The following is a 27,009-nucleotide window of genomic DNA, read 5'->3' on the forward strand; positions in this document are numbered from 1 at the left end:
TCGAGCTCAAGAGCGGATGAAACCCGACAAGATACAAGTGCATATGATCGAGACTGATAAGATTGCACCCCCCATATCAGTACCACGCACCGACTCAACAGAAGAACCACGTTATGGCCAAGCCCCTGGCCATGACAACCAGTTAACAATGAGTATTCCGCGGAAGCTAGCACCAGAGCTTTTGCTACAGCGATCAGAACTCGATCTAAAACCATATATGCTTGACTTGATATATCAAGGTAGTCTCACTCACTCCCTGTCATCCTACCAGAAACTAACGACACGGTATCAGCTTTCACAACATCAAAACCCTGTCGATACGCCATCGACATGAAAGTCGCTCACGAATGCGAGTCTCACATCTTCAGCCTCAGCGACATGAACACGCACGAAGTATCTCTCCACTCTATCCTTTTCACAGCATCAGCATTTAAAGAACTCTGCCAAGGAATAGAGTTCAGTATACTAACAAGATATCATCTTGGCGAGACACTACGCTGTATACAACAGAGTCTTCAAGACAAAAGCACCGCAACGGCTATGGCGACGGTGGGAGCGATTGTTAATCTTGCTTCAGCGGCGTCTAGCTTTGGAGATGTGGATACTGCGAGGAAGCATATGGATGGGCTATGTCGTATTTTTGAACTTCGTGGTGGGATATCCCCTTTTGGAACTGCACCGCTAGCAGAGATGAAGTGTCAAAGGTACTTAGTTATCAATCACTGCATCATACAACTAACTTGTACAGAATAGAGATTTGCCTATCAATGACAGAAGGGCGAAAACCCCGCCTTCTTCCCGACATCGAACCTTGGGATTCACTGATGCCAATATCTGCGATCTATACTCCTCCAGAATTTGCATTTCTGAATCCTCGAAACTTGACACCAGACCGGCGTTTACTTTCCATCTGGACCGACTTGCAATATTACAGCAGATTATCCAATGAAGGCGCGCTTATCCCACCAGAGCTATTCCTCTTTATAAGCACGGCTCTTCCGAACAGGTTACTGCAGCTTTCTTACGATGCGCAATCGACGTCTGAGCTTATGAGGCTTTGTATGCTTGTGTATATCAAGAGCATTCTCTTTAGTCTTCCTGGGGTTGGGAGGAGAATGTCTTACTTGTCGAGTAATCTGGATATTGCACTTCGAAAGTTTGTACCCGTTGATCGGGAGCATTCGGCTTTCTTGCTATGGGCGTTGCTCCTGGCTGGGGTTTGTATCTTTGAGGACTTTGACCGAGAGTGGCATAGTCAGGCTATTCGTGAGACATCCGAGGCTCTGAATGCGAGGAGCTGGATGCGATGTAGGGAGTTATTAAACAGCGTGCTGTGGATTGGTGATATACACGATCCGCTGGCAAAACAAGGATTCATGAAAGTCTTTGGGGCTATATAACAATACTGTCACGTAATGAACTGCGATACAATTCTATCCGAATTGGCATGAATATAACACGACTCTAAGATCAAATGATTCACCCTCCAATTAGAATGAGAAATATGATGTTTTAGAATGAAGCTTCACAATGCCTCGTCTGCTTACGTGAGACGAATAATAGGATCACTGATGTTTATTAGTGCTGACACGAAAGCTGACGGAGTTACTGTCTCATCTCCGCCATTCCCCTTCCAGTAATTTTTATCTCCTCAAAACTCCATTTAAAACATCACAAAATCCTCAACTTCTCTTCATTAACAAAGCATCTCCTCTCATCATGTCCTTCATCTATCTCAACCGCGCAACGCACGTCATATCTCTCATCCCCGCTCTCTTCGGGATCAATCTCCTCACCCGCCCGGAAGCAACCCTCCAATCCTTCCAATACACTATCCCGACAGACCCCCAAGCTCAAAAGCTTGTCCGCGGCCTCGCACGTATCTACGGATGTCGAAATCTCGTCGTCAGCTTTTTGTTCTTTAATATCAGCCTAACCGGGGATAAGAAGCTTATGAGTTTTGGGTACCTTGGGGCGCTGGCTATGTGTGTTACTGATGGGCTTGTGGCGAGGAATGTTGTTGGACATGGGGAGTGGCAGCATTGGTTTGCTTGCGCCGCTTTGTGTTGGGTTGTTGATTGGGTTGAACTGGTGAAGCGGACTGTGTCTGCGATTAGTCTCGCCAAACGTAGTCAGATTGGATGATAGATCTACGGCTACTGGCTATGAAACGGCTTGCAGCATATTTATATTGTAAAGGATAACATTTATACTCCTGGAAAGCTCTTGTTATTTTGCTTCACTCAATGTGATACATTACGGGCTTCTTGCACGTGCATTTAACACGATCAATTTAGCTTCTATGACTTAAAGTATCCAGACCATGCAGTTCTTTCTCATGGATCTTATTCCATAGATTCATCACGGCTGACTCCCCATTCTTACCCTGCTCACTCAAAATACTGTGCCATGGGACCATAGTCTTTATAGCCCAGGAAGAATAACACCTTTTCAGCATGGCGTCGTGAGCACTTGTAACACGCCCATTCCTCTAGCTTCAATTGTTCGAGTCCTTGGTCTTCCTCAGGGATAAGCTCAACACTATCAAGGCACTGATCCAATCGACTCTCATGCTTCTCCCAACCCACTTCATCATCAACATCGATGGTGAATTCTTCATCTAAGATGTCAGCTAGTCTTTCAATGCAGGCCTTTTCGTCGTCCGGAAGATCTTCCACCCAGACTGAGACAGTTTTCTCATAGAAAGATCTGAAGATGGTCTCGTCTTCCCACTCAGTAGGATACTATTTCTCTCCTTCGCGGTCTTCATACAGGTCGGTCATCATGCGCAGAAGACTGTGCCGGAGCTTAGCCTCCTCCCAGTCGCCCAAGGAGAAGCCTTTATCAGCACCATGAGCAGCTTGAATTCTCCTGAAGAATTGTCTTGAACGAAGGGCTTTAACTGCGAGTGAGGGACGTTCAACAAGAGATTCCTTGGTGTCGGGGACCTCATCACACCAATTTTCGGGGATGTTGAGTGTGCACTTGAGTTTGTAGGGCTTCGTGTCGTGACACTTGCAGGTTGACCATACAGGAGATGATTCATCCTGAAAAGAGGGAGCAGGGCTACTGCAGTCGGCATCAGAAGCTGTGTCAGCAGCAGTTCCGGAAACAATGAAGCAAGACATTGAGGGCGATGAAGTTGTGTGTGAAATAGAAGTAGACTGAGGTTTAAGAAGAAGTAGAGTCCTCTTGGTAAGATGCGATATGAAGTAGGAAAGAATGAGTCACAATGGGCAGAACGAGGTATTTATACATATAGTATAATAGAAGTAATTTATATCATTTAAGAGTTTTGTTCATGTCTACAGCCTGTGTTTTTGTTGAACTCATTCAGTTGACTGCTGCTCTGATGTTTTGATGAAGGTGACCATCTAGGTTTGAACACTATGTTTTTGTAAGCGCAGTGATTTGACTACTACCAGAAGACAGAAGAACAAACTCCAAGTCTTTTGTATCTGCTATCTACAATCAACAACTGAATATGAGCTATTCCTTGTACAGTAGTTCTCCAGCAGGATTATGAACAATGCTTAGGGTAAGCTCAAGTGGCGCTAGCGAATATAAGACACGCTAAGATTTCCAGCATCCAGTTAAAACATTTCCCCTGTGGCTTAGTTGGCTAAAGCGTCCGACTGTTATTAATAGACAATCGGGAGATCGGAAGTTCGAGCCTTCCCGGGGGAGAATGAATTGTTGTTTTGTTTTTTACTTTTTGAGCTACTTGGTTCTTTTACCCTTTGAATCTGTTAGTTTTGACATTGAGGAGCTTGTGTTGGCCATTCAGATCAGTTGGAATTGCCTCAAGAGACCTCTCATGGACAGCAAGTTGATTCACGTAAACACGGTCATCTAGGCATCTAACTCGATCTATAGAAATACTATGTTTGTCTTAATGTGAATCCTATTTCTTGGTTCATCTGCTTTCATCTCTCTATCATTCTTGGATTTGCGATCGCTGCGTATAGGCTTCCAGGTCGAGTTCATGACTAGCATGATGTTCCATCTTGACCCCTCCCTATGTCAATGAAGCGGCCCGCTTGTACCTATCCTAGAATATTGGTAAGGGGATCAGATAACCTCTTCTAGATTACCATTAGTCCGGGGCTGGTTCGAGACTGATTGCGGGGTAAGAAGCCGAGAGCCGATTCGCAACTGGTCAAGAGCATACAACCGCTTACCCGAAATCACATGACCCAGGCTGGCAGTGAAATCATCATCACCATCGACAATGCGCTTAGTCTCTCACTCAGTCCTGCAACATACCATACTATACATTAGTTAGCATAGAGTACCATTGATCTAGGTTTAACTTCAATTAGACCTTCCACCAGTCAACCTAAACAATGGCGACTCGCCCAACATTGACCAGCGCTTGGAGACTATCTCGGTGTCTCTGGTCCTGTCGGGGCACCAAATACCTATCAACTTCCGTACCAAGGCACCAGAACTATGATGCCACCATTGCCAACTTGAACATCGACAAGGATACTAGGGTGATCTACCAAGGTATGCACTCTATTGATGTGACATACAACGAAAGACTAACCGCCGGCTTCCAGGATTTACTGGTAAAGCCGTATGTATTCTAGACCTTGTTCCCCCAAGTCTTGAAGGTAACCGACTGAGATAATATGAAAGGCAAGTCTCAATGCCAAAGATACCATTGCATATGGCACCAATGTCGTTGGCGGTGTATCCCCAGGCAAAGGCGGCCAGGAGCATTTAGGTCTTCCTGTATTTAATACAGTCAGAGAGGTAAGTCTTCGACGCTGCACTCTTTAAACCTAGACATCTGAACAAGACCCAATAATCCTTTTTATAGGCCGTGGAACAGGTAAAGCCCCATGCGACATCAGTCTTCGTACCAGCACAATTCGCCGCTGCAGCTATCATCGAAGCAATAGAGGCAGAAGTACCTCTTGTTGTGACCGTAGCTGAGCACATCCCTGTACACGATATGATGCGTGTCCATGGTGTGCTTAAAACCCAATCCAAGACTCGCCTTGTCGGTCCGAACTGCCCAGGTATTATTGCTCCTGAGCAGTGCCGTCTTGGCATCATGCCGCATAAGCAGTACAAGAGGGGTACTATCGGTATAGTCTCCAAGAGCGGAACGCTAAGTTATGAAGCCGTGGGCTCAACGTCGAATGCTGGATTGGGTCAAAGTCTTGTTGTTGGTATGGGAGGTGATATGTTGCCGGGTATGTCTCAAGATCTTGATCTTGATTCTATGAACGTGGATTTCTGGCTAGAGGATTCTGCTGACATTCAGGCTATAGGAACTACACTCGTGGATGCCCTTAAGCTGTTCTTCGATCATCCAGAAACAGAGGGTATTATTGTCATCGGCGAGATTGGTGGGGAAGCAGAACTCAGAGCTGCTGAAGCCATCAAGGAATACAGGAGAACGACAAAGGTTCCGAAGCCAATCATAGCCATGGTGGCTGGTAAGACGGCTCCTGAGGGCCGAACCATGGGCCACGCTGGTGCACTTCTGCAATCGGGTGATATATCTGCTGAAGCCAAGGCAAAGGCTTTGGCGGATAGTGGAGCGATTGTGGTACCGCATCCTGGGGTCATGGGACATGTTATGAAAGAGCTCATGTCGTCACACCCTTCACTCAGTAGGAACCGGTACCCATTACCTGCCGGCTTGCCAGGACTGGGTTTCGAAATTCGGGAGGAAACTCCAAGATGATGCATCGTTTGCGAACTATAAGAGGCTAGACGATCGGCTTATGTTGGTTATGATTTCACGTATTATTGTTCAGCTGCTAGAGGGGAAATGTTGTCAGATTGAGTATGGGCATTAAGCAATTTCATTAATGAAATGTATACTGAGAACGGGACTTCATTTTCAAGAAACCTAGTTAAATGATCCGATGGCATAACAAAATACAATTTAGGTATATAAAACAGAGCCATGTTACGAGGCCTTGGAAAGTTCGACGGCCTTCTTTGCTGCCTCTCCAAACTCAGACTCAACATAGAATCCGAGATCTGCATCCTCTAGCTATTCAGAATATTAGCAAAGAACATGCAAGTAGATAATAGAAACATACAATTTTCAAGCCTTCAGCTGAATTGGTTCCCTGCAACCGAACAACAAGCGGCACTGGCAATCGCCCAAGCTCCTTGGTAGCACCGATGATAGACTCAGCGATCATATCGCACTTGATAATGCCTAAAACACATCAGCTCACACAAACCTAGCATGGTATATCTCACTTACCTCCATAAATATTCACAAGGATCACCTTGACCCGGTCATCCCGTAGAATAATCTCAAATGCCTTTTGCATAGTGCTCTGCGTAGCCTGACCGCCTGCATCAAGAAAGTTCGCGCTTGCACCGCCGTGATGAGCAATAGCGTCATTAGTAGCCATAGCAAGACCAGCGCCATTGACTACATTGCCGATATTCCCTTCCATCTTGATATATACCAGCCCATACTTCTGTGCCTCGATCTCTTCGGGAATTTCAGCTTGGATATCTCGCTCGGCGAATAGCTCGGGCTGCCGGCGCTGCGAAGCATCGTCAATCAGAAATTTGGCGTCGAGGCACTTGAAGTCAGCTACGCCGGTGCGAGCTAGAGGGTTGATCTCCAGGAGCGTGGCGTCCCTGCTGACAAAGAGATCCCAAAGACGGGTCAGAATAGCTCCGAGCTTTTCTGCCTCAGCAGAACTCGCACCGACACCTTCACGCAGCCGTTTCAAAACATCTGGAGTGATGCCTTGGTCATAGTCAAAGTGAAAGCTTCTCAAACTACCGCCCTCACCCTTAGCCGTGTCTTCAATGTCAACCCCACCACTTCTTGAGATGAGCACAACAGGGGAGTACTTTTCGCGATCGAGGGCTATGGCGAGATACCACTCCTCATCGCATTCTTCAAACTCTGCTACCAACACCTTTTCGACGAGAATGCCATCTCCTGAAGTCTGCTTGGTTCTGAGGCGATGGCCCAGCATCTGAGAGGATATATGCTCGCCTTCTTCTGGGTGCTTTGCTATTTTGACGCCGCCTTGGAATCCGTTGTCGAATGTTCCTTTGCCTCTGCCGCCCTTGAGAATTTGAGATTTGATGACGCATTTTCCGCCTGAAAGACTAGCGGTCAGCATAATAGATTGGTTGACAAGAAGCGGGATGACTTTACCATACTCACGCATGATACCCGGCACGTCGGCAGGGTTGGTTGCTACTTTTCCATTCTGCACTGGTATGCCGAACTTGGTAGATCAGCTTTGTTGTCGCATTCCTTTCCAGTTACAAACTTACCTCTCTCAGAAGCTGTTTAGATTGATGCTCTTGCAGAGCAAGACCTCGGCGCTGATGTTTTATAGGGAACTGAGCAAGGTCAGCGAACTACAGAGTACCTTGCATCACCGACGTGGATTCTCACTTTGGGCTGCCAAAGCTTTCGTGTGATATGTCGTGCTGCCATTATGATGAAGAATGAGAAGATGGTTGAGTTGGGTATCAATAAGTCGATAGCGCGAGCGACACCAACGTTGCGACGATAAATAACTTTGCTCAAGTTTATGCTCCAAGAGGTTCCAGGAGCTATTACTCTTGAATGACGCGGACGGATGGAAGTCTTATGGCTTGCGGCCCTCCAGCAGCGGGGTAAATCGTGGATAACATGGACCGTCGGCTATACCAACCGGTCCCCAACTGACTACCCCGCAACCTTAAAAGTAGCCCTGGAAGATCACTTTCAGTTATAGATGGATATGCGACGGAGTAAGAACGCAGACTTTGGCATTGACAAGATGATACACAGGGAGATGGGCGCTAGGTCGGCCTGTAGAAACTCTAATCGACAAAGGCATATTAAACCCAGTGATCGTCATTATCCTAATCCTCTTTAATGGGCTCACATTCATCCCGATGTTCTGCAACTTCGCCCATCAAGCGGTCTACTGTATCGAAGGCCTCATATCCCCTACAGGCCATCCGAAGCCCCGGTAGAGCTTCCTGATATACTGGATATCTATGTCTATGTCCCATTCCTGTCCCTTTGCAATGGCCTCATCTTCCGTGATGATCTCCTCGCCACCTTGTTCTTCAGTTCCTCGACTTCGATAGTAATCTGCCAGGGAAAGGGAATGAGTTTCGCAGTGACGTAGCCTTACTGAGACCCATCGAAAAACACTTTGAGGTTGACTTGCGAGAGGTCCGGCATCAGGCTTTCTTCTACAGCAACTTCCCCATCTGTCATATACAAGCAGATATATTTGCTCTAAGCTTCGCCATCAGTAGCCATTGAGATCATCTTGCATGTTGAGTACCCTTTGGCGCCATTCTGAATCGGATGGATGGAGTCAATCAAGAATAGTACGTCGACGACCCCGAAGATACGCAAGCCGTTATTGTATGTCGAGGGTATTGTTGCAGCAGAGCTATGCCGAGTTAGATGTTCAATAGACCAGGCCATCAAATTAATTGAAGTCTTTCTATATGTACTTCAAGATGTCATTCTACCTCTATAATTATATCTAAATCAAGTCATATTAACCGTTTCTGTGCATCTCATACAGACCTATATCATTCTGTCTTGCTGATATCGTCCGCGATGGCAGATTAAGGTCTCGAAAGCCTTCTTCTGTTACCATATGCAGATCTTCTTCTGTATTATAGCTTGGCATCGTGTAGTTTGTCGAAGCTCTCTTGTCCCTCGTGCTGATAATGCGAAGAGTGCGCAGAGGTCGATTTGATACTTGATCGGGAGTCCGGCGGTAAACACGTAGTATGAGAATGCGCATGACGGGAATGGAGGCTGCCATAATTGTGATGGCACACTCGGTAGTACTCCATATGATGATGCCAACTCGGTCCACTGCGAGATTCATCAGCGCTTGTCAACGAGAAAACCATAGCCAATCCCGTGACTTACAAGTTCGATTCTTGCTGCTCAGGCCAAGCATCTTGTAGCATTTCGCGGCAGCAGCTGCGGCGGCACTAAATAATTATCAGCAGATAGCCATATGGTGGTATTAGAGAAACTAACAAGATGCCAAAGGTCAAAGCAATTCCAACGCCGATTTTCTCTCGTGTCCGCATCGAGAGTTTCCAAATAATCGCCCAGGCAATTACGCAGAGAATGAGGTCAACAAAGCCTGAGAAAGCTGCCAAAAGTCAATAAACGCAATTCGAAGCAAGTCAAGAACTTACCCCCAGCAAAGATATTATAGTACGTCGCAACCATAGGATTCCAACACGTTCCAGCCAAATTCGAATGCCAGACCTTCTTTGCAGGCGTACACTTTACAAAAGAGAATACAATAACCAGATCCATGATGATGTTTGTCGAGATGATGAGAAACCAGAGAAACCAGCTCATCCAGCCATCAACCAATCGTATCAGTGTTAGGGCGAATGACGTTTTACTCCATGATGCAGATAGAACTCCGAAAATACCAAATATGGTTCCAGTAAGGGCGATTGTCGGTACAACGGCTGGATCGACGTCTGACTGATCCTTGCCGAAACCGAGGGTCACGTTGTAGATGACGAGACCGGTACCGATAGCCAGGCAGACCTAGTTAACGCGTGGTGTTAGCAAGTCCACGAATATGAACGCGATAGCTGTTCTAATCGCGTGGCTATGCCGGATCTCGCAGATTTTGCATGTAAAGTCAACAGAGGTTAGCTGGCACTCACCCACGCCGCAATCAAGATATGGTCATCCCACCAAAACCCCCTCCGTCGAATAACCTTGCAATACAATCTCAGACCCAAAAACAAACCCGCCAAAACAGTCAGCGACACACAAACCGCGATTATCGTTGCGCCGAGACCCATCGGAGAGCGGGACTCCCAGGGTATTTTCTTCAAGACATGGGAGATGAAAATGAAAAAATGAAGATGAATGATGCAAGAAAAAGGGAGGGCGAGGAATTGAAGGGGAATGTGTACAGTATGAGAGGTCCGAGCCCCTTTTGCTTTTTGCGTGCGCCTCCCCGGAAACAGACGGACCAACGGATTTAATGATCAGTGGCACTTCTGTTGGATGTGACATTACCCCGTGGACTAGTGGCTTATGGCGCTCGGTAGTGCAGTTCGTCACGAATCATCACTGGTCTAACCGCTGACCGTGTTTAAATGCCAGTCCAGGTTACATCAGGTCCTTTCTGGGTCTTCCTGAACAATATTTTCCCTCAAAGATGCACATTCTCAGCTGAAGGAGAATAAGGTGTTTGCGCGTCGAGTCAGAACGGTAAGGTGTTCGTGAATAAGCTGTCTCACGGGCGACAATGTCTCACTAGCTAGGACTGGAACGAGTCATTCACAGTGCATTGAAGCCACTGTCGCGGAGCTAACCTTGACCATAAACTCAAAATCAAGCCTGCCTATCAGCAACTCTCCGAATGTCAATTGCACCAGGATGCCTCATTGGTTGGTGGTCTCCTCACTCCAGAACATCCGCGATCGACTCCACAAGTTTATCGTCGCGGTTCATTACCCGGTTCCTGTCGAGATTTACTATTACCAAACAGCAATAGAAGCCGGTACCTAGGCCACTTCTCCCTTCGTTCCCCATGGCGGTGTCGCCACTCTACAGTTACTATGTGATTTAAGCGATTCAACATCTCCATAGCACCTTGCTATAACTCTGTACAGACTGCTGTGGCTAGTTCACCAGGCCATCCCTGTCTTACTGCCCCGAGGTCATATAGAAGAGCCCATCACCATTCCTTATTCTCGACAAGCCAAGTCTGGGATCGAGAGATAGCCTATCAGCAAATCGCGTGAAAATAGCGGAGTCCTTTATTATCGATGAGCTCTTAGGTGTCGATAATGGCAAGCATAAATGCTTTACCGTACGCGCCAAGTCTGGCTGGCAATCGAGTGCTCGAAAGAAGTAAGTCGACGGAAGATGAGGACCGAGACTGTGAAACAGGATTGGCATTGCAATTGAGCGAAGGTGCCTGCATGTTTGTGTCAAGGCCAACAGGACCCTGGCATTTGCTGTGCTGTTGTCATCTCTAATGCCGTTGCTGCAATGAGAGCATAAATAGGAGATGATATGACTGATAACCTCGGGAGGTAGAATCTCTGTGATTGCCGGATCAGGGTCAGGAACAGTTTCCATCATGGCTTTTGGTGGAATGAAGTGTCAGGTTTTGCGAAGGCGGGGTTCTTTATTATGGCTCTTCATAACCTGTGTTCGCAGCCTAAAGCTTAGCCACATAGGCCGCAGTCAACCCATAGTTAATTATGGCTCATTATGCCAGACAGTTTAGTCAGCAGTTCTGCACAAGTATAAAAAAACAAACAAAAGTATGAAAAATAAATAAATTGTGGGCTTTGTGTAACTCGAAGGCATTTTAAGAGGGTAGCAGGCGTAAGAGTGAGAATATATTATAATAGAGTATATATAGCTCTGACACCTTTTCAGCGTGTTACTTCTATGTTATAGATTATTGGCTTAACTGATAAATAACAGTGTTGGGATTATCGGTAGCTCTTTGCTTCTCTTCGTTCTACGCCTCGACCTGCGCAAACCAAGCCGCAATCTCACCAACGTTGTTATCCACAATATCCGGCTGATCGTAATGCTGAAAATGAGACACCTCATTATCCCAAATCAATTTCTTTTTATCGGTCGGGATCGACTCAAAATGCCTCTTGGCCGCGGGCGCATTCATGCAGTTATCTCCATGAATCACCAGAGCCGGTTTAGTCAGCTTCGCTACCCCAGGAACAGTCGAATACCCAAAGTGATCCAAATCACTCATGACGGCGTAGCGGTTCTCAAACCCTTTGAGAGTCCAAGGGCCGTACCAGGACCATGCGACGGGTCCCGGGAGACCAGCGAGGGAACCGACATCTGGGTCTGCGGCTTTGGGGTCCACCAAAGGTTGGTAAGTGACTTGGCCTGTTTTCTCGTATAGCTCTTTAGCCTTTTTAGCGCGCTCGATGCGTGACTGAAATAGCGCTTCTCCTTGCTCGGGTGTAGGCAATTTCAGTGAGCCGACGTCGACACCGGGCTCGATGTTCACGCAGCCAGTGCAAATCATCCAGACGTCAGTTTCATGATCGCGATAATACCCCGTCACAGAAGCGACAGCGACGACACGATCATCATATGAAGCTACGTCTAGACACTCGGGGCCGCCTTGGCAAACACCGACGAGGAACAGTCTCTTGGGATCCACGTCGCCTCTGCCGGCAAGGTAGTCAAGGCCGGAGACGACGTCCTCGTTCTTCATCTTGGGGTTTTCTAGACGCCGTGGCTGGCCGGTGCTCTCACCGACCGTACGTGGGTCGAAGATCAGAGCGGCATAGCCCTCGTCGGCAAGTCGCGTGGCATACTGCAGCGGGGCTTGTTCCTTGACGAACGAGTATGGGCCAAGAACGACGATACCAGGGGGATTGGCCACGTCTTTGGGCAGATACAGGATGCCGGCAATGGTCTCCCCATGAGATGGATAGGTCACCTTTTCTGTAGTGTAACGGCCGTGGAAAACCATTGTATGAAGTGAAAATAAAGTAGAATTAAGTGGTAATAGAGTTGTAAGTTGATCTTGATGGGAGAGCAAATTGGAACTTGTTTATCACATGTGAGGATAAGTGGAATACTTATATACTCGGTCTTTAGGGCCAAGGGTTTATACCCCAACAAAACGTTCAATGTTTGATGGAAGGGAGCTTTGGGAGCTACGTTTCTAGGTAGTGCTTATGCTCCAGGGATAGTCCCGCAGTTTTCGGAGATCACCCCACTATTTTCGGAGATCACCCCACTGTTTTCGGAGTCACATTCGGCGATGGTAATACGACCAGTCACGTTTCCGATGGACAATCTTGTCACAAACTCGAGTGCACATCCAGGTAGATCATCAAACCAGACTGAAATGTTCGGGTTCTGCACCTTCACACGCGGATCGGACTTATTGCGTCACCAGAATACATATTTGAAATGTCAGCCCTAGCGGGGAGGTTCTCAACGTTCCAAGCTAACCACTTATCCCTTTCATATGGCAGGTAGGCGTAAACCTTACCATCTCAAATTTCGGAGTTAGCAGCTAGCTAGCTAAGAGACTGGTGGCTGAGAACTTGAATCGGAAGGGGGCGGCACCTGGTTGTTCGGCCGATAAGTCCGAAACTTGAGATGGTATGGGAAATAGATGTTCATGCCTCTTATTTCACTAGTCCCGATATCTATCACCGAAAACCGACGGTTTTGTTGCAAGTCCCCATAGTTTGACAGCTCAGAGATATAGTAAAAATAGCTCTAGGTCTTCAATTGACGTTGACGGTCGCCGCTCATGGCAGCAACAGACTCACATCGAAAGTATGAGAAATCGAGTGACGAAAGAAGAGCCGTGGCTAAAAGAGACAATATATTGGATATCCTAACACCGCTGAGGATTTTGAATGAGCAAAGCTGAAACATCACAGCGACGCATTTCAAATTGTATTACGTAGGACTATTCTTGGCCGCAAACATTCGTGTTTCGAGACGTGATGTGAGGCTACTTCATGCCATGTGATGTGTCGTCGGTGCTGCCATACGACATCAGATCACTTCCAAAAGTGTCCATAATGTCGGTCCCGAACTGATATTGCCCATACGGTGCTTGGTATGAAGGACTTGTGTTTAATGGCTGAGCCAAATACCCACTGCGTAGTAGCTCGTTCATCGGTTGAGGAACCATCACATCCCCAAGGTCGGGTTGTAGAATGCCGTCCCAGTTCGTCTCTGCCTCCATTGTCATAAAGCCACTATCATCAGTACCTCCCTGGTGGTGGCCTAATGGTTCCTCCGAATGCGCAACCGCAAGCACTTTTCCATACAGCCGTTCGATAATGCTGAGTGCAGAATTGGCAAGGACATTCCTCCTGGCCTGCAAAGACTTTAGTCTTTCGATGCCCAACTCTAGGTTCCTCCTAGTCGCTGCAAACTGTTCCCTTTGCTCGTCTGGAAAGCGTATATGCACCGCTGCAACGAGAACCATGGCGTCAAACGTCGAGAACACCAAACTAAAAGCCTTGTACTGCAGAGGCTCCGTTTGGTCGAACAGACGACCTTGAGAGTCCAAGATCTGCATCGCCGCGTCAAAGGCCCTGTGGCGGCTGCTCGGCTCTGCAAAGATGAAGGGTCGATGTAGAGCAAAAACGACAAAGTGGACATTAGTCAACATTGTTTGCAAGGCTGCAGAAAGCCAAGGGGGTTCCCCATGGCGTGACCTTTGGGCTGTTGCCCATGCCGGAAGGTTCGCAATATTGGTAAGAATAGTTTCGTGGATTTTCTCAACTATGGCACGCCAGTCGTCTACTCTGTCGAGATTATGAATGTCCTGTAGGAACTTATAAGCCGTGTGATAGCCGCACAAGATAACGTCGCGAGGTTGCGGTGGGCGTTGCTTGCCAGAGCTGTCCCTTGATGACATTGGCAAGGCCACGTCGCTGGAACTCATTCTTGTCGACATGGGTCTTCCAAGTACAATACCCATATGAGCATCCCATAGGTGCAGCACAAGCCAGACGTTGCGGCCCAGTTCGCGATCGGATGGCTTTCCAACTGTCGAGTATATCGTAGACTCTGGTTGCATCAGATGTAGACCGAGTTCTTGAGCATCGCGGATAGCAGTCCCGAGCGTGTGCCATGCCTCGATTACTGCCCCTGTTGTCTTTTCAAAACAGGCTCGCATCAGCTCAGCCTGCACTCCCGTGAGAGTGGGCTCGCTCTTTCTGAAGCATGAAGCGAGTCGACGGCCCGCATCACTGTATTCCGCCGCCCGGTCTGCTAGCTCCATATCGACGGCGTACTTGAGGTCATTCAGGCTCTCGTTGTATTGAGCGGGTTGGAAAAGAAGGGCTTGTGCTAGAACTTGGAAGAGAAGACTAGGGAAAGACCGGAGTGTGACCGGTAAAGCGGCCGGTCCTCTTTTGATTTGCTCATGGGTCAGGCGGCGCCATTGAGAAAGCTGACTGATAAAGGTAGCTTCGTCGACGATGTCGTAGTGCCATGCTACATTTCTGAAGAAGTCTTGCGCCAGAATGTCTATATGTCTTTGAGACGGAAGCTCTCGAATTATGCTTATGTATTCACCGGGGGCAGGACAGTGCCTGGTCGGGACTTGATGCAAAAGACTTGCAGACTCCCCCAGACTACGCAGGACTCCCGGTGTTCCTTTTGTATTGTCGCCATAACCTAATGGTTTGAACTCATCGGCCACCACGTCCGATGCGGGTTGAAGTGGTTCTGCACATACTTGCAAGACGCCGTTCATGGATTGGTCTTGGAGCTCGAGAGCAGAGGGCGCGCGGTTAGCATCCAAAGCATAGAGGCAGGCGTCCTGTTTCCTTAGCTAATGGCATGCCCTGGGGAGACAAACACGCTTACTGCTTTGCCTCGCTTCGTACAGTGAGAACATGGCTGGCGACGATCGCACTACAATGCAACGTTAGTCTGCGGTGCCTTGTTGAATCCGAGCGCTGTACCTTTTGCTTACGTCGCTGACACTCCCTGCATGAGATTATAGAGCGCTTGCGTCTCGGGTATGGCGCACTGCTGTTGTGACTCATGAGCAATGGAATTCACGACTAGCTAGGGCTTTGAGGAAATGCAAACGAACAAGTAGAGGATGCTTATGTATGAATAGTTGATAAGTTACGTTAGTAGCCAAGGGGCTAACGCCACAACCCCGCTTCAGCATGACGAAATGCTGTGGCGTACCCATTGCAGATAAGATACATCTTTCCGCTGGTTAACCTAGAGTCCACTAATTAGTGTACCAGTCTCAGTGACTTAGTCGCCGATCAACAACAGGTTGATATAGACCAGTGGTGTTGAAAGCTGACGTATCTTTGTTACTAAGACAACACATCTTATTAGGAGAACCTGTATATACGCAATTCACCACTGTATTTAACCCACTGAGTCAACACTCTAATTTACTGATCCTTATCTAGGTACCTATAGTTTAGCTGCCACGCCAGAATCCCTCGCTACGACGTTCACACTACCACTTGAAGCCAGACCCTGCAGCTTGCGCCTCAAGATCTTACCAGCTGGGCTCTTCGGTATCGTAGACACAAGCTCAATCTCCTTCAGCCACTTGTGTCGCGCCTTTTCCTTCGTAACATACTCAAGTATCTCCTTTGCAGCTTCAACCGGCCGTAAAGTTTCAGAAGCTTTGAGAACTATGAACGCTTTGGGTCTTTCACCTGCTCGCTCATCGGGAATACCGCACACAGCAACATCATCGACGTGTGGGTGTCCGAGAAGAAGATCCTCGAGCTCTGCTGGAGCAACGCCAACGCCTTTGACCTTGATGATCTCTTTCAACCTGTCAGTGATAGCCAGCATCCCGTCAGGATCGAAGTAGCCTATATCACCAGTGTGCAAGAAACCCTCCTTGTCGAATGTGCTTTCGGTTGCTTCGGGATTATCGAGATAGCCCATTGCCACTTGGGGTCCACGAGCCCAAATCTCACCTGCCTTGCCAACTTCACAGTCCTCGCCAGTTTCAATATCCACGACTCGTGCTTCTGTTGATCCAACCAGCATACCGACACGATCGGCATACTTATAAGAATACTTGGAAGGAGGATGCGATGTGATTGTCGAGCACGACTCAGTCATACCGTAGCCCTGTTTGAAACCGGTCCCAGGAAAGGTCTTCTCAAGAAGAGTCAAAATCTCTCGAGACAGAGGAGCTGCACCAGATGAGAACCGCTCAACATGAGATAGGTCGTACTTTGACACGAGCTCCGATTCTCGTACTAGTCTGATCAATATTGGAGGAACAATGATAAGTTCTCTGATCTTATTCTCAGCGGCAATCTTGAGTAGTGAGTCCAGGGTGAACTTGGGTAGGACATAGACATGGGCGCTTAGGTGGATGGGTAGGTGTAGTTGATGTACTATACCCGAAATATGGTGAAATGGTAAGGCTGCGAGAATTCGATTGTGATTAGAGAGCGTGATGTCTGAGGTTTGGATGCATTGGGCGATAATGTTGGCGTGCGAGATCATGACGGCCTTTGGAAGACCGGTAGTACCGCTGCTGAAGCAGAGAAAAGCACAGACATCCCGATTTGTCTTCCCATCCGTAAGTTGAAGGGCAGGTACCTCAACAAGAGCCTTTGAGTTCTCGAGTATCTCTTGGATGCTCGTAATGCCTTTTCTGGAACCTTCAAGTAAAAGGATATTGTTTGGCGGAATCCCGGCCTTTTTGGCTGCAGCGCTGGCTATGTCAAAATTATCAGTCGTCGCGAAGATCACTTTTGCTTTGCTAGTCTTGAGACTGTAATAAAACTCATCGACAGTGTACTCGGGCGACACGCCGCAAGCTACTGCTCCAACACGAACGGCAGCGAGCGTCGCTACAGAATACCAAATGGAGTTTTTCGCAAATATAATAACAGTGTCATTTTGGCGAATCCTATAGCTGGTAACAAGAGCCGATGATAAGGTTGTCGCATAGTCTTTGAGAGACTGAAAGGTGATGTGCTCTTTGGTGATAGCATCGGTGAAGCCTGGGGCGTTGCGGTCAGAAGACAAAGGTTTGGACTCTAGAAGCCAAGACCAAAGTGTCTGCTGGAGAGAGACTGTAGATAACGTCAGTATCAATGACATGGGGAAAATGAAAATAGTTTACATGAGATTTTGGGATTCTGTGACTGGTAGATCATGTTGCTTGGCTGGACCTCGAGCTGGTTTATTTCCAAGTCTTTAACAGAAGGCATGTACATCGACTAATTTAACAACAGTCAAGCTACCGGTGACTCGAAAACAAGATGTCAGCGTCCGAGAGCCGAGGCTGTAGTGGTAAAGCTTTAGCTACCTTAAAATGCTGATCCCTCGGGGCCTCGGCGCGGCATGGCTGCAATATCAATTGAGTTTAGTGTTAGAATGTCAGTGTAAGGTTGACTAACCTAGGTACATAAAGAAGCTGAACATTAAGATATATTATAATATTTTGTTTAGTTATAATCAACTTACTAAATGTATCATGATATTCTATAAAATAATTGTGAAAAGACATATACCTAGGAGTATTATATACAGTCTAGGAGTAAGATAATATAAAACCCAATTTCCTTGCCAAAGTCATTTGGTATTGCTGACCCCATTGGTTATACTTGCGTATCGACTTGCTCAAATAGTTCAAAGTACTCCAAAAAGCTCTGGTTACTGCATCTTCCTTCTTCTGAGAGAAAACCTATGGTGATATCCTCATTTGAGACCGCGGTCTACTGGTGCGTGACAATATCGACATCGCTTGATTGCGACGTCGCCAAATGGACGTATATACTCTTAGCTTGAACTTACTTGGGAAATCTTCCGAGTATCCGTCCGTGCTTCAATTGATGTCTTTCTAACATTTGTCGACTTTGTATCTTGACCTTGGATATCAGCTGCAGCATTTGGGCTCTCAAGTCTCGGGCTTCACGCAACAGCGGTTGATTCCGTTCGCTCTCTAATACTGCGTGGAGAATTGATCGATTTTCTAGCTCTTTGATGTACATCGACTTGCGTTCACGGAAGTTCCTTTGCGGAAGGCGATTCCGTAGGCGCCTAAACAACAGGGCCTGTCAGTCATGATATGCGAGTAGATATCATTGGCAGCGACATCTCTGGGGCCCTTGGTTTTTGGCTGTTTCGTCCTGTTTCTCTCGGATGTCCAGAGATGCATTCCGCTTTCTGTCAGGCCGAGTCATGTCGCGTGTGGGTGGAACGTGTCAAGCTTCAGACTCTTTCGCAACCGACAAAGCAATCTCATCAAAGATAGTGTCTACTCAAGAATGTATATTTTCAATATTGACTTCAAATCACATGAAGCACTCAGGTTCTCTAAGCCGAGGCTGCTCACAATTCTGCAAACCCGGTATAATGCATGGCGTACGCGGGGTACATGTTATGATTGAGCTAGCTCCGCTGGACAGGATTAGAGGTAGCACCGAGTTGACAGATTTGAAGCTGCCGTGGCAGGACAAGAGGTGGCTTGCCGGGCTAATGCATACGCTTGGACGAAATTGGAACGGTCGGCCTTGTACAGAGTAGTTCAAAAATAGAGAAACTTGATCGAGATGATGGCAAATAGCAAACAAGACGATGTTATCGTCTTGTATTCCGATAGCCTAGCATTGTGTAGCCATTGGGAGGCCAACACGCACCAGAGTAGGCAACGATCTCATTGCCATTACTGCACCAAGCGAGGTACGAAGTCGTCTCCTCACTAACTTCGGCCGAGTACCCCGCATTCCAAAGGGATCTGCTCCAGGGGCTTTACGGATTACACGAACCGGATAAGAGCTTGGCCAAAAAAGTGCTAGTACTACTATGGGTCCTCGGCACTCACGGAGAGCTCTACCCTCTGCCCTCTGCCTGCACTGAAGCTTCGAACTCTGGGGTACAGTGAACTGCTTCTCCATTGGGCGGCAGACAGACAGGACCTCCGCAATTCAGAGCCCTCCCCTTCACATCTGCAGTCAACAACCTCCTCGACATGGCAACGGACAGCACGTCTTCTCCCCAGGCCCTCGGCGCATTGACCACAACGCGCAACGATGTCAACCTCACTAGACGCGAACGCAAGAGGGCAAGCGATCGTATGTCACAGCAGGCATCCCGCGCAAAGACAAAAGCATACATCGCGCATCTCGAGAGGAGTGTCGCAAGACTCACAGAGGCCCAAAGTAATAACGGGCCGAACCTTTCTGAACAACTACGACAGCAGTTCGACGAAATCGCTAGTTTGAAACAGGCTTTGGCGCAAATCGCTAAGCTTGCAACCAACTCCATCTCAAAAAATCATCCTGATGAGGACATTGAAGATCACATTCACTCTACGTCACGTCCGAGTAACGTGCAGGGCTCCAGACACGTCCCAGATGCATATAATCCAGCATGCCACCCGCATCAAGAGTCACTCCACCGTCTATACCCATCGCTCGATCTCAACTGCGGCGATAAACAGCGCGATTATTTCCAAGCTTTCAGCCAGGCGCTCGTCGCTATCGAGAGCGATGCGAGCGGGCACGTTTTCTCGGGCCCCGAAGTCGACGACGACATCAATATCAGGGCGGTGCTGGACGGCTGGGATGCTGCGAGGGCGAGGAACCCGTTCGATATTGGCTGGCTGATGTTGCAGACTGTCGATGAGGGGTTTCTCTGGCGTAGCGGGGCAGTGGAAAGGATGGCGATGCTCCGGGTGATCCGGTCGATGCTCATGGTACTGGCCCATCTAAAGAATAGCGTAGAATTGAATGCTAAGAAGAGAAACAGGTCAAACTCAATCCACAACTTCCACCGAGCAGGAGACCGCCTGCTTACATGAATCCAAGGTGCGCAATTGACAGATCCCTTTGTGTATGGACATTCCTGACCAAGTAACAAACAGTCCATTGCAATCCCAGACGGAGCATTCAAGGCTGGTCGATTACTTCGTATGGTGAACAATCCCCAGCCAGCCTGTACACTCAAGATCAGGTCCTTCTGACAAATGTAGGCCCGAAGTACGCGATTACCTCATCCTTTTCGGCATCAACTACGCGCCCGAGAGTCTCGCTGCTCAATTCGCTAGCGATATTGGATTCAGATGGGCATATGACCTGAGAGATACATGCAGGTATCAGCCCGCGAAGGGGATATATAGTTTCTCCGAGGACTTCAATCTAGCGTACAGGAACCTGGACTCGTGGTATATGAAGTCTACAGTGGTAACGACCTACATACCGCCGTTGCCTTCTAACCTATTGTATGCGGGGTCAGATGATGATGACTGGCTGAAAGAAATAACGAGTGATGCTCAAGTATCTCCAGAATCTGCTCGTCATATCGAGGAAGAAGGAGAGCGAGACTGGCTACTGTTGACGGCGATGCTTGACGAAATTCCTAAATAGTACATACTCAAGTTTTTCTATTCAATACATATTTAAAGAAGCCGTCATTGTGTCCCTGATAGCCGGACAGAGACTGTCTTGATGGTCGTGTAGCTCTCCAACACAGCTGCCCCCAACTCGCGACCGATCCCACTCTCTTTATATCCGCCAAATGGAAGCTGATGATGAATAGTATTGTACTTGGCGCGAAGCAGAGTCAGCATATAATAATCGTTCTGTCGGTGGGTACGAACCTGGTTGACCCAAACTGTGCCAGCCTCAAGAAGATTGGACACGTTGAGAGCGCGATCGATGTTCTTGGTATGTACTCCACTGGCAAGACCATACGAGGTTGCATTTGCAGCCTGGATTACCTCATCCTGGGTTTCAAATCTAGAGACAACGCATACTGGCCCGAAAATCTCATCGCGCATGATCTTCATATCATGAGAGGCACCGGAAAAGATTGTCGGCTGGATGAAAAAGCCCTTCTCCCCCCAGCGAGAGCCACCAGCTTCGATCTTTGCGCCATCGTCCACACCGCTCTTGATATATCTATTTATGACTGTCAGTAACACGGAAATGCAAGAGGAGATAGATAAACATACCCCAAGATTCGATCAAACTGAGCCTTGGAGGTCTGCGGTCCGTGGAATGTGTTTATGTCGAACGGATCGCCCACTGAAATTTGAGCTACCCTAGCCCTGAGAGCGTTCAAAAACCTGTCGTAAATCCCAGCCTGAACGTACACGCGCGACCCCGCGCAACAGACCTGCCCAGAGCTATAGAAGATGCCAAAGGTAACCCACTCAACCGCTGCATCAAAGTCTGCATCATCGAACACAATATTAGGACCCTTACCACCCAGCTCAAGCGTCACAGGCTTAAGGTTAGACTGAGCTGCCGCCTGCATGATAGCCCGCCCGGTGGTAGTCGAGCCTGTGAATGATATCTTTGCAACGTCCATATGAGACGCTAGGACAGAACCGGCCACGTTGCCAAAGCCAGAGATGACATTGAAGATACCGGATGGGGCTCCCGCTTGCTTGAAAAGGTCAGCTAGCAATAGGGCAGATAGTGGTGTTAGTTCTGATGTTTTGGCGACGACTGTGTTGCCTGCTGCAAGAGCTGGAGCTACTTTCCATGACATGAGGACAAGAGGTGCATTCCACGGGACGATTAGTCCACACACGCCAAACTACACGAAACAATTCAAGTCAGCAGGTAAGTTGTTCATCCGAGATGCTGAGAACATACCGGCTCACGCTTGGTGAAGTTGAAGCGCTCTGTATCAACATCAATCACTTTACCTTCCATCTTATCCGCCCAACCAGCATAGTAATTAAACACGGAGACGCAGTGCGTGACATCTCCGATCGCCCACTGCTGAGCCTTGCCGTTGTTGAGCGTCTCAACCTTGGCCAGCAGATCGAGGTTCTTTTCGATAAGATCGGCTACTCTGCGAAGCAACTTTCCTCGATCTTCAGGGGTTGTCGTTCGCCATGGGCCTTTGAATGCGCGTCGCGCGGCTGCCACAGCCAAGTCGACGTCTTCGGCACCGGCTTCGGAGACGTGGGCGATGACCTCTTCGGTGCTGCTCTGGGGATTAGCATTGAGGGATTGCGTGGTTCTGATTAACATACGTAGGATTCACCTGTGCAAAGGGACCGATAATCAGCTAGTGTAGCCAGAATTATTGTGAAAGCAACTTACAACTTCAAAGGTCTTGCTGCTTATGCTTTCACGAAACTCGTTGTCGATAAACCTTGACACTTTCGTTTAGACGGATACTTCATAGACAAAGAGAACTCTATCATACAGGCCTAAAGGCTGGGTGTAGCCTTTGCCATCTGGCAGGCTGATTTCAGAGGTCAGTGGCATTTTGAACTTCGTAGCGGTTGGAGTATGTGGCGGTAGAGGTCTGCAAACTGAAGGGTTGAGAAGTAATCAACATGTCATACTAGCTACTTACTAGACACATCTGGCTTGACAAAACAATTATAACTCTCGTTCCCAATATCCAGTCAGCATTGCACCGTATTGGGTCATTCCTACGAGATTACAGCTCTGTCCCAGGCACATTATTGACTTTTACACATACACCCTCGGCTCCGTTAGTGATGAGTAGGTATTTCTGACTCGCACTACGCCAACGTGACCAGGAATGGAAATGCGGGGGATGCATGATTGACACGACTTGACTTTCACCTGGTGACCTACCCCGCTGAATGGACCGAGGCAGCTCGTAAAACATAACCTTGACCAAGGGTTTGGTTTGTCACCCTCAATACGATACATTTGCAATTGCATTTGAGAAATCGACATCTTTGCCTTAGTGACTGCTCTTAAGAGAAAACAGTCTATTGGGAAAACTCAACATTTCGTCTAACTTGAAAAAGAGACAACAAAACACCAAACACATCTAAATACAGGCCTTTGATCTGAAAGCAGTTCCACTTCCAATCAAACGTAGGTTTCAAGAAGGATCGCTTCCATCATGGCCATCAAGGTACCCGAGATCCCCGAGCAGTACAGAGCTGTGGTGTACGATAGCCCTGGCTCTATCTCCACCAAGATTGTGACATTGGACACGCCGGAGCCGGGGCCAGGTGAAGTACTGATAAACATGTGAGCTACCTACAAGATTAGATCCAGCTGAGTGGCGTATTGACTTACACAGGACGCATTCTGGTGTCTGCCACTCGGACTTGGCTGTCATGACCAATGGTGTAAGTATCACTGTTCCTGGACCTATGCTCTGTCGATAAACCTGTACCAGTGAGACAAAGGCTGATAATATTTCAGTGGACATCGCTCCCTGCTCCAACACCCGAGGGGCAGGTCGGCGGCCATGAGGGTGTCGGCAAAATCGTCAAGCTGGGACCAGGAGTAGAGTCTACAGGCATCAAGATCGGAGATCGTGTTGGCATTAAATGGATTGCCAGCTGTTGTGGAAGATGCGGTACGTAATCACCCAAAGTCCACACCTACTCAAAGCTAAATTGTTCCTGCAGAACCTTGTATTGTTCGCGAAGATGGTCTCTGCTTCAATCAACAGATCTCGGGCTACTTCACCCCAGGCACCTTCCAACAATACGTACTCGGGACAGCTGCATGTGTGACGCCTATTCCGGAAGCACTAGACTCGGCTATAGCTGCTCCGATGCTCTGCGCTGGTGTGACGGTATATGCTGCACTGCTTCGCAGTCAGGCAAAGGCTGGCAACTGGGTAGTCATCGCTGGGGCGGGAGGCGGACTAGGTCATCTAGCGTGTCAGCTTGGATCCAGAGCTCTAGGCCTGCGAATAATCGGAGTCGATGACAGCAGCAAGGCTGGTATCGTGTATAGTTCTGGCGCAGAGCACTTTGTCGATGTGAGGGGTTTCTCGAGCGACGAGGAGATGACGGCGAAGATCAAGAGTTTAACCGGTGGCCTCGGAGCTCACGCAGTGATTGTGTGCACGGCATCTCCGAGAGCTTATGCACAGTCTATGAGTTTCTTGCGGTTCAATGGAACTGTGGTTTGCGTTGGAATGGTCGAGGGCGATGAGGTGCCGATCGCGGGAGCTAAGCCGGTGCAGATGATCGCACAGCAGTTACGAGTTGTGGGATCTGCAGTTGGGAATCAGCAGCATGCAATTGAAGTGCTTGACTTTGCTGCTCGTGGTATCATCAAGCCACACGTGGAGGTGCGCAAGATGGAAGACTTGACTGGCGTATTTGAAGATATGAAGCAAGGAAAACTTCATGGAAGAGTTGTCATTGATCTGGCTTAATTGACTGAGTTGCGTCATCTTGGGCCTATATGTATCTTCACTAGATCGAGTACTGATATCAAAGTTCTCATCAAGTCTGTAAGATATTTGTCCTCTGTTACTGAAATGCTATAGATCACTAGAAGTAACATGAAACACCAGATTACGACATTGGCAGTAGACTTCATGTGAAGTACTAGTGAAGGAAATGCTAAAAGTCTACAAAGCTTAATGGCATGGGCAAGCCACATCGGCCAAGAGGCCTGACAGGTCGGGGATGGCATGCTGTGTACAGAGCAATATGTAGAAACATACATCCGTATAACTAAACAAGTTTCTATGAATTCCAGCGAAAGAAAAGAGTTTGGCAGATTTCCAAGCCTACAAAATGTGCTTGAGCAAATTGCCCCGACGATGATGATAGACGGAAACTGCTGCAGCAAATCCTGCCAGAGCGGTCACCGAGACAAGTTGCCGAGTACTAAACAGCGTCTCCTCCACAACACGGCCAATATGCTCCTTGCCAGTCGGAAAATTCTCCATCCCATCTCCCTCGACTTCATAGTCCGACCAGTCAACCTTGGACAGCAGCTCCTGGTACTCCACCACAGTCCCGCTCCAATTGTTGGTGACAAGTCCGCTGTCAGTCTTGTACCAACTACTGCACCTCGTGTCAGCGAAGGTCGAACTTCCTAGACTGCTCTGCAGGTATTTGTTCCATTCTTGGACCCTCAATGCCTTGGGCACGACTGATAGCTTACCCCCTCGGGCCCTGCTCTTCAAGACCTTTGTGACTAATGGGACGAGATATCTGGCTTGAGCTTCAATCATGAGAATGATGGAGTTATGGCCCAGATTCGTGTTTGGTCCGTAGAGCATTCCAAAGTTTGGCAGCGTATCTACCGTGACTCCGTAAAGAGCAGATGCACCGTTTGCCCATTTGGAACGAAGAGTCTGGCCCCCCGCGCCTTGTACGTAAATCCCGTGCAGGAAGTCCTTGGCTTGAAATCCGGTTGCAAAAATCATGAGGTCAAGATCAATCTCTTTCTCTTGTGCTCCTTCTTTGATAACGACGCCGGAATCAGTCATTCTGTCGATGTGTCGTGTCTCGAGAGTGACATGCGGAAGTCGTAATGTAGGATAGTAATCATCGCTAAGTAAAATGCGTTTACATCCCGGCGGATAGTTTGGTGTCAATTTCTCCCACAGATCCGGGCGATCAGGCAGCTGAGTCTGCATGTGCTGTTTACAGATCGCCGTCATGGTAGAAGAGTCGGAGGAATCGGCGTGATTGACAGCTTGATAGTAGGATTCGCGAGCATTCATTATCTCAGCCCTTACCCGACTAAGAATCGGGGGTACATGATCAAATAAAATCCTCTTCCATCGTGGAATTTCCGCGTCAAATCTCGGCATCAACCAATTTGGTGAGCGTTGAAAGATGGTTAAGTGAGAAGCGACCTTTGCGACTTCAGGTGCGATCTGAACAGCGGTAGCTCCTAAAACAACGTCAGACTCGGTTTCTTTCCATGGCTCTTGGATCAAAGGCTCACCATTGCCGATTATGCCGACGCGCTTGCCAGCAACGTCATAGCTCCAGTCCCAGCGAGCAGAATGCATAGTCTTACCCTGGAAGCTTTCGTGACCAGTGATTTTGGGCCAGAATGGCTCGTTCAGCTGCCCAACTCCGGCGATCAAGAAGTTTGCCTTGATTGTGTATTTAGAGCAGAACTCAGCCTCTTTTCCCGCTAGAACATTGATGCCGACGTTCCACTGGTGAGAATCGGAGTCCCATTCAGCGGCGGTGACTTCTGAGCTGAAGCGCACGAATTTGTATAGGCCATACTTCTGGGCGACATCTTGAATGTAACTCTGTGGTAGAGCCTCAATAAATAGGAGACTGGGTTAGACAGGTGTGTGTACTTACAAGGATCTCCTTCTGCTCTGGATATGCTCTGGACCAGTGAGGGTTCTGTGCAAAGGAATACGAGTACAGATGTGACAAAACTGAGACCAGGGGGTTAGCATACACTCTCCGTGAAGGGTTGAATCAACTGACTGTCGCAGCAACATCCTGGATATATGTTATCTTTCCACGTTCCTCCAAAACCTGCACTCTTTTCGATGATGACGATATCGCGTATTCCGGCCTCGAGGAGCTTGATGGCCATGCAGATCCCTTTAGTAAAATCAGCTCCCTCGAATCTTAGCCAAGTCGCTGGTCTTGTTGGATCTTACCGGAGAATCCAGCCCCGATGATTACAACATCCGATCTTGTCATGGCGCAATGTTTATCGGTACCGCTGGGGTACTTGCTTAGTCGTATTGCGTTGCTGATTGCTTCGGTGAGGAACGGTGTCGATTGGCCGTCATTCTCTATATGTCGCGGGTGAGTAGCGCACTGACGACTGAATGCA

At 48.1% G+C, this 27,009-nt stretch overlaps 10 protein-coding genes and 1 non-coding gene across 11 annotated transcripts; 4 read left to right on the forward strand and 7 right to left on the reverse strand.

Annotated features, from left to right (window-relative positions):
- Nucleotides 1-2,390: 2,390 nt before the first annotated feature.
- Nucleotides 2,391-3,128, reverse strand: J7337_009059 (uncharacterized protein; the record flags this gene model as incomplete). Its single annotated transcript, XM_044826661.1, has 2 exons — nucleotides 2,391-2,709; nucleotides 2,773-3,128. The coding sequence occupies 2 exons, from the start codon at nucleotides 3,126-3,128 to the stop codon at nucleotides 2,391-2,393; spliced, it is 675 nt and encodes a 224-aa protein (XP_044679578.1).
- Nucleotides 3,129-3,603: 475 nt separating this feature from the next.
- J7337_009060 lies at nucleotides 3,604-3,687 on the forward strand. Its single transcript has one exon. It is a non-coding gene; the product is annotated as a tRNA-Asn (tRNA).
- A 659-nt stretch (nucleotides 3,688-4,346) lies between these two features.
- On the forward strand, nucleotides 4,347-5,701 carry J7337_009061 (uncharacterized protein; the record flags this gene model as incomplete). Its single annotated transcript, XM_044826662.1, has 3 exons — nucleotides 4,347-4,509; nucleotides 4,661-4,758; nucleotides 4,826-5,701. The coding sequence occupies 3 exons, from the start codon at nucleotides 4,347-4,349 to the stop codon at nucleotides 5,699-5,701; spliced, it is 1,137 nt and encodes a 378-aa protein (XP_044679579.1).
- A 228-nt stretch (nucleotides 5,702-5,929) lies between these two features.
- On the reverse strand, nucleotides 5,930-7,444 carry J7337_009062 (uncharacterized protein; the record flags this gene model as incomplete). The annotated part of the gene is made up of 5 exons (XM_044826663.1): nucleotides 5,930-6,016; nucleotides 6,066-6,187; nucleotides 6,236-7,229; nucleotides 7,279-7,347; nucleotides 7,403-7,444. 5 exons carry the CDS (start codon nucleotides 7,442-7,444, stop codon nucleotides 5,930-5,932), a joined length of 1,314 nt encoding a protein of 437 aa, XP_044679580.1.
- A 4,042-nt stretch (nucleotides 7,445-11,486) lies between these two features.
- J7337_009063 (uncharacterized protein) lies at nucleotides 11,487-12,476 on the reverse strand (the record flags this gene model as incomplete). The annotated part of the gene is made up of 1 exon (XM_044826664.1): nucleotides 11,487-12,476. One exon carries the CDS (start codon nucleotides 12,474-12,476, stop codon nucleotides 11,487-11,489), a length of 990 nt encoding a protein of 329 aa, XP_044679581.1.
- A 1,002-nt stretch (nucleotides 12,477-13,478) lies between these two features.
- Nucleotides 13,479-15,689, reverse strand: J7337_009064 (uncharacterized protein; the record flags this gene model as incomplete). Its single annotated transcript, XM_044826665.1, has 3 exons — nucleotides 13,479-15,317; nucleotides 15,462-15,475; nucleotides 15,686-15,689. 3 exons carry the CDS (start codon nucleotides 15,687-15,689, stop codon nucleotides 13,479-13,481), a joined length of 1,857 nt encoding a protein of 618 aa, XP_044679582.1.
- A 236-nt stretch (nucleotides 15,690-15,925) lies between these two features.
- On the reverse strand, nucleotides 15,926-17,706 carry J7337_009065 (uncharacterized protein; the record flags this gene model as incomplete). Its single annotated transcript, XM_044826666.1, has 2 exons — nucleotides 15,926-17,562; nucleotides 17,613-17,706. 2 exons carry the CDS (start codon nucleotides 17,704-17,706, stop codon nucleotides 15,926-15,928), a joined length of 1,731 nt encoding a protein of 576 aa, XP_044679583.1.
- A 1,757-nt stretch (nucleotides 17,707-19,463) lies between these two features.
- On the forward strand, nucleotides 19,464-20,859 carry J7337_009066 (uncharacterized protein; the record flags this gene model as incomplete). Its single annotated transcript, XM_044826667.1, has 2 exons — nucleotides 19,464-20,242; nucleotides 20,466-20,859. The coding sequence occupies 2 exons, from the start codon at nucleotides 19,464-19,466 to the stop codon at nucleotides 20,857-20,859; spliced, it is 1,173 nt and encodes a 390-aa protein (XP_044679584.1).
- A 44-nt stretch (nucleotides 20,860-20,903) lies between these two features.
- Nucleotides 20,904-22,719, reverse strand: J7337_009067 (uncharacterized protein; the record flags this gene model as incomplete). The annotated part of the gene is made up of 6 exons (XM_044826668.1): nucleotides 20,904-21,393; nucleotides 21,447-22,036; nucleotides 22,096-22,432; nucleotides 22,482-22,492; nucleotides 22,552-22,603; nucleotides 22,658-22,719. 6 exons carry the CDS (start codon nucleotides 22,717-22,719, stop codon nucleotides 20,904-20,906), a joined length of 1,542 nt encoding a protein of 513 aa, XP_044679585.1.
- Nucleotides 22,720-23,335: 616 nt separating this feature from the next.
- J7337_009068 (uncharacterized protein) lies at nucleotides 23,336-24,613 on the forward strand (the record flags this gene model as incomplete). Its single annotated transcript, XM_044826669.1, has 4 exons — nucleotides 23,336-23,466; nucleotides 23,519-23,567; nucleotides 23,644-23,800; nucleotides 23,853-24,613. 4 exons carry the CDS (start codon nucleotides 23,336-23,338, stop codon nucleotides 24,611-24,613), a joined length of 1,098 nt encoding a protein of 365 aa, XP_044679586.1.
- A 360-nt stretch (nucleotides 24,614-24,973) lies between these two features.
- J7337_009069 (uncharacterized protein) lies at nucleotides 24,974-26,665 on the reverse strand (the record flags this gene model as incomplete). The annotated part of the gene is made up of 3 exons (XM_044826670.1): nucleotides 24,974-26,464; nucleotides 26,520-26,547; nucleotides 26,652-26,665. 3 exons carry the CDS (start codon nucleotides 26,663-26,665, stop codon nucleotides 24,974-24,976), a joined length of 1,533 nt encoding a protein of 510 aa, XP_044679587.1.
- Between the last annotated feature and the right edge of the window lie 344 nt (nucleotides 26,666-27,009).

Source organism: Fusarium musae, chromosome 6 (assembly GCF_019915245.1).
Source record: "Fusarium musae strain F31 chromosome 6, whole genome shotgun sequence".
NCBI classification, from domain to species: Eukaryota; Fungi; Ascomycota; class Sordariomycetes; order Hypocreales; family Nectriaceae; genus Fusarium; species Fusarium musae.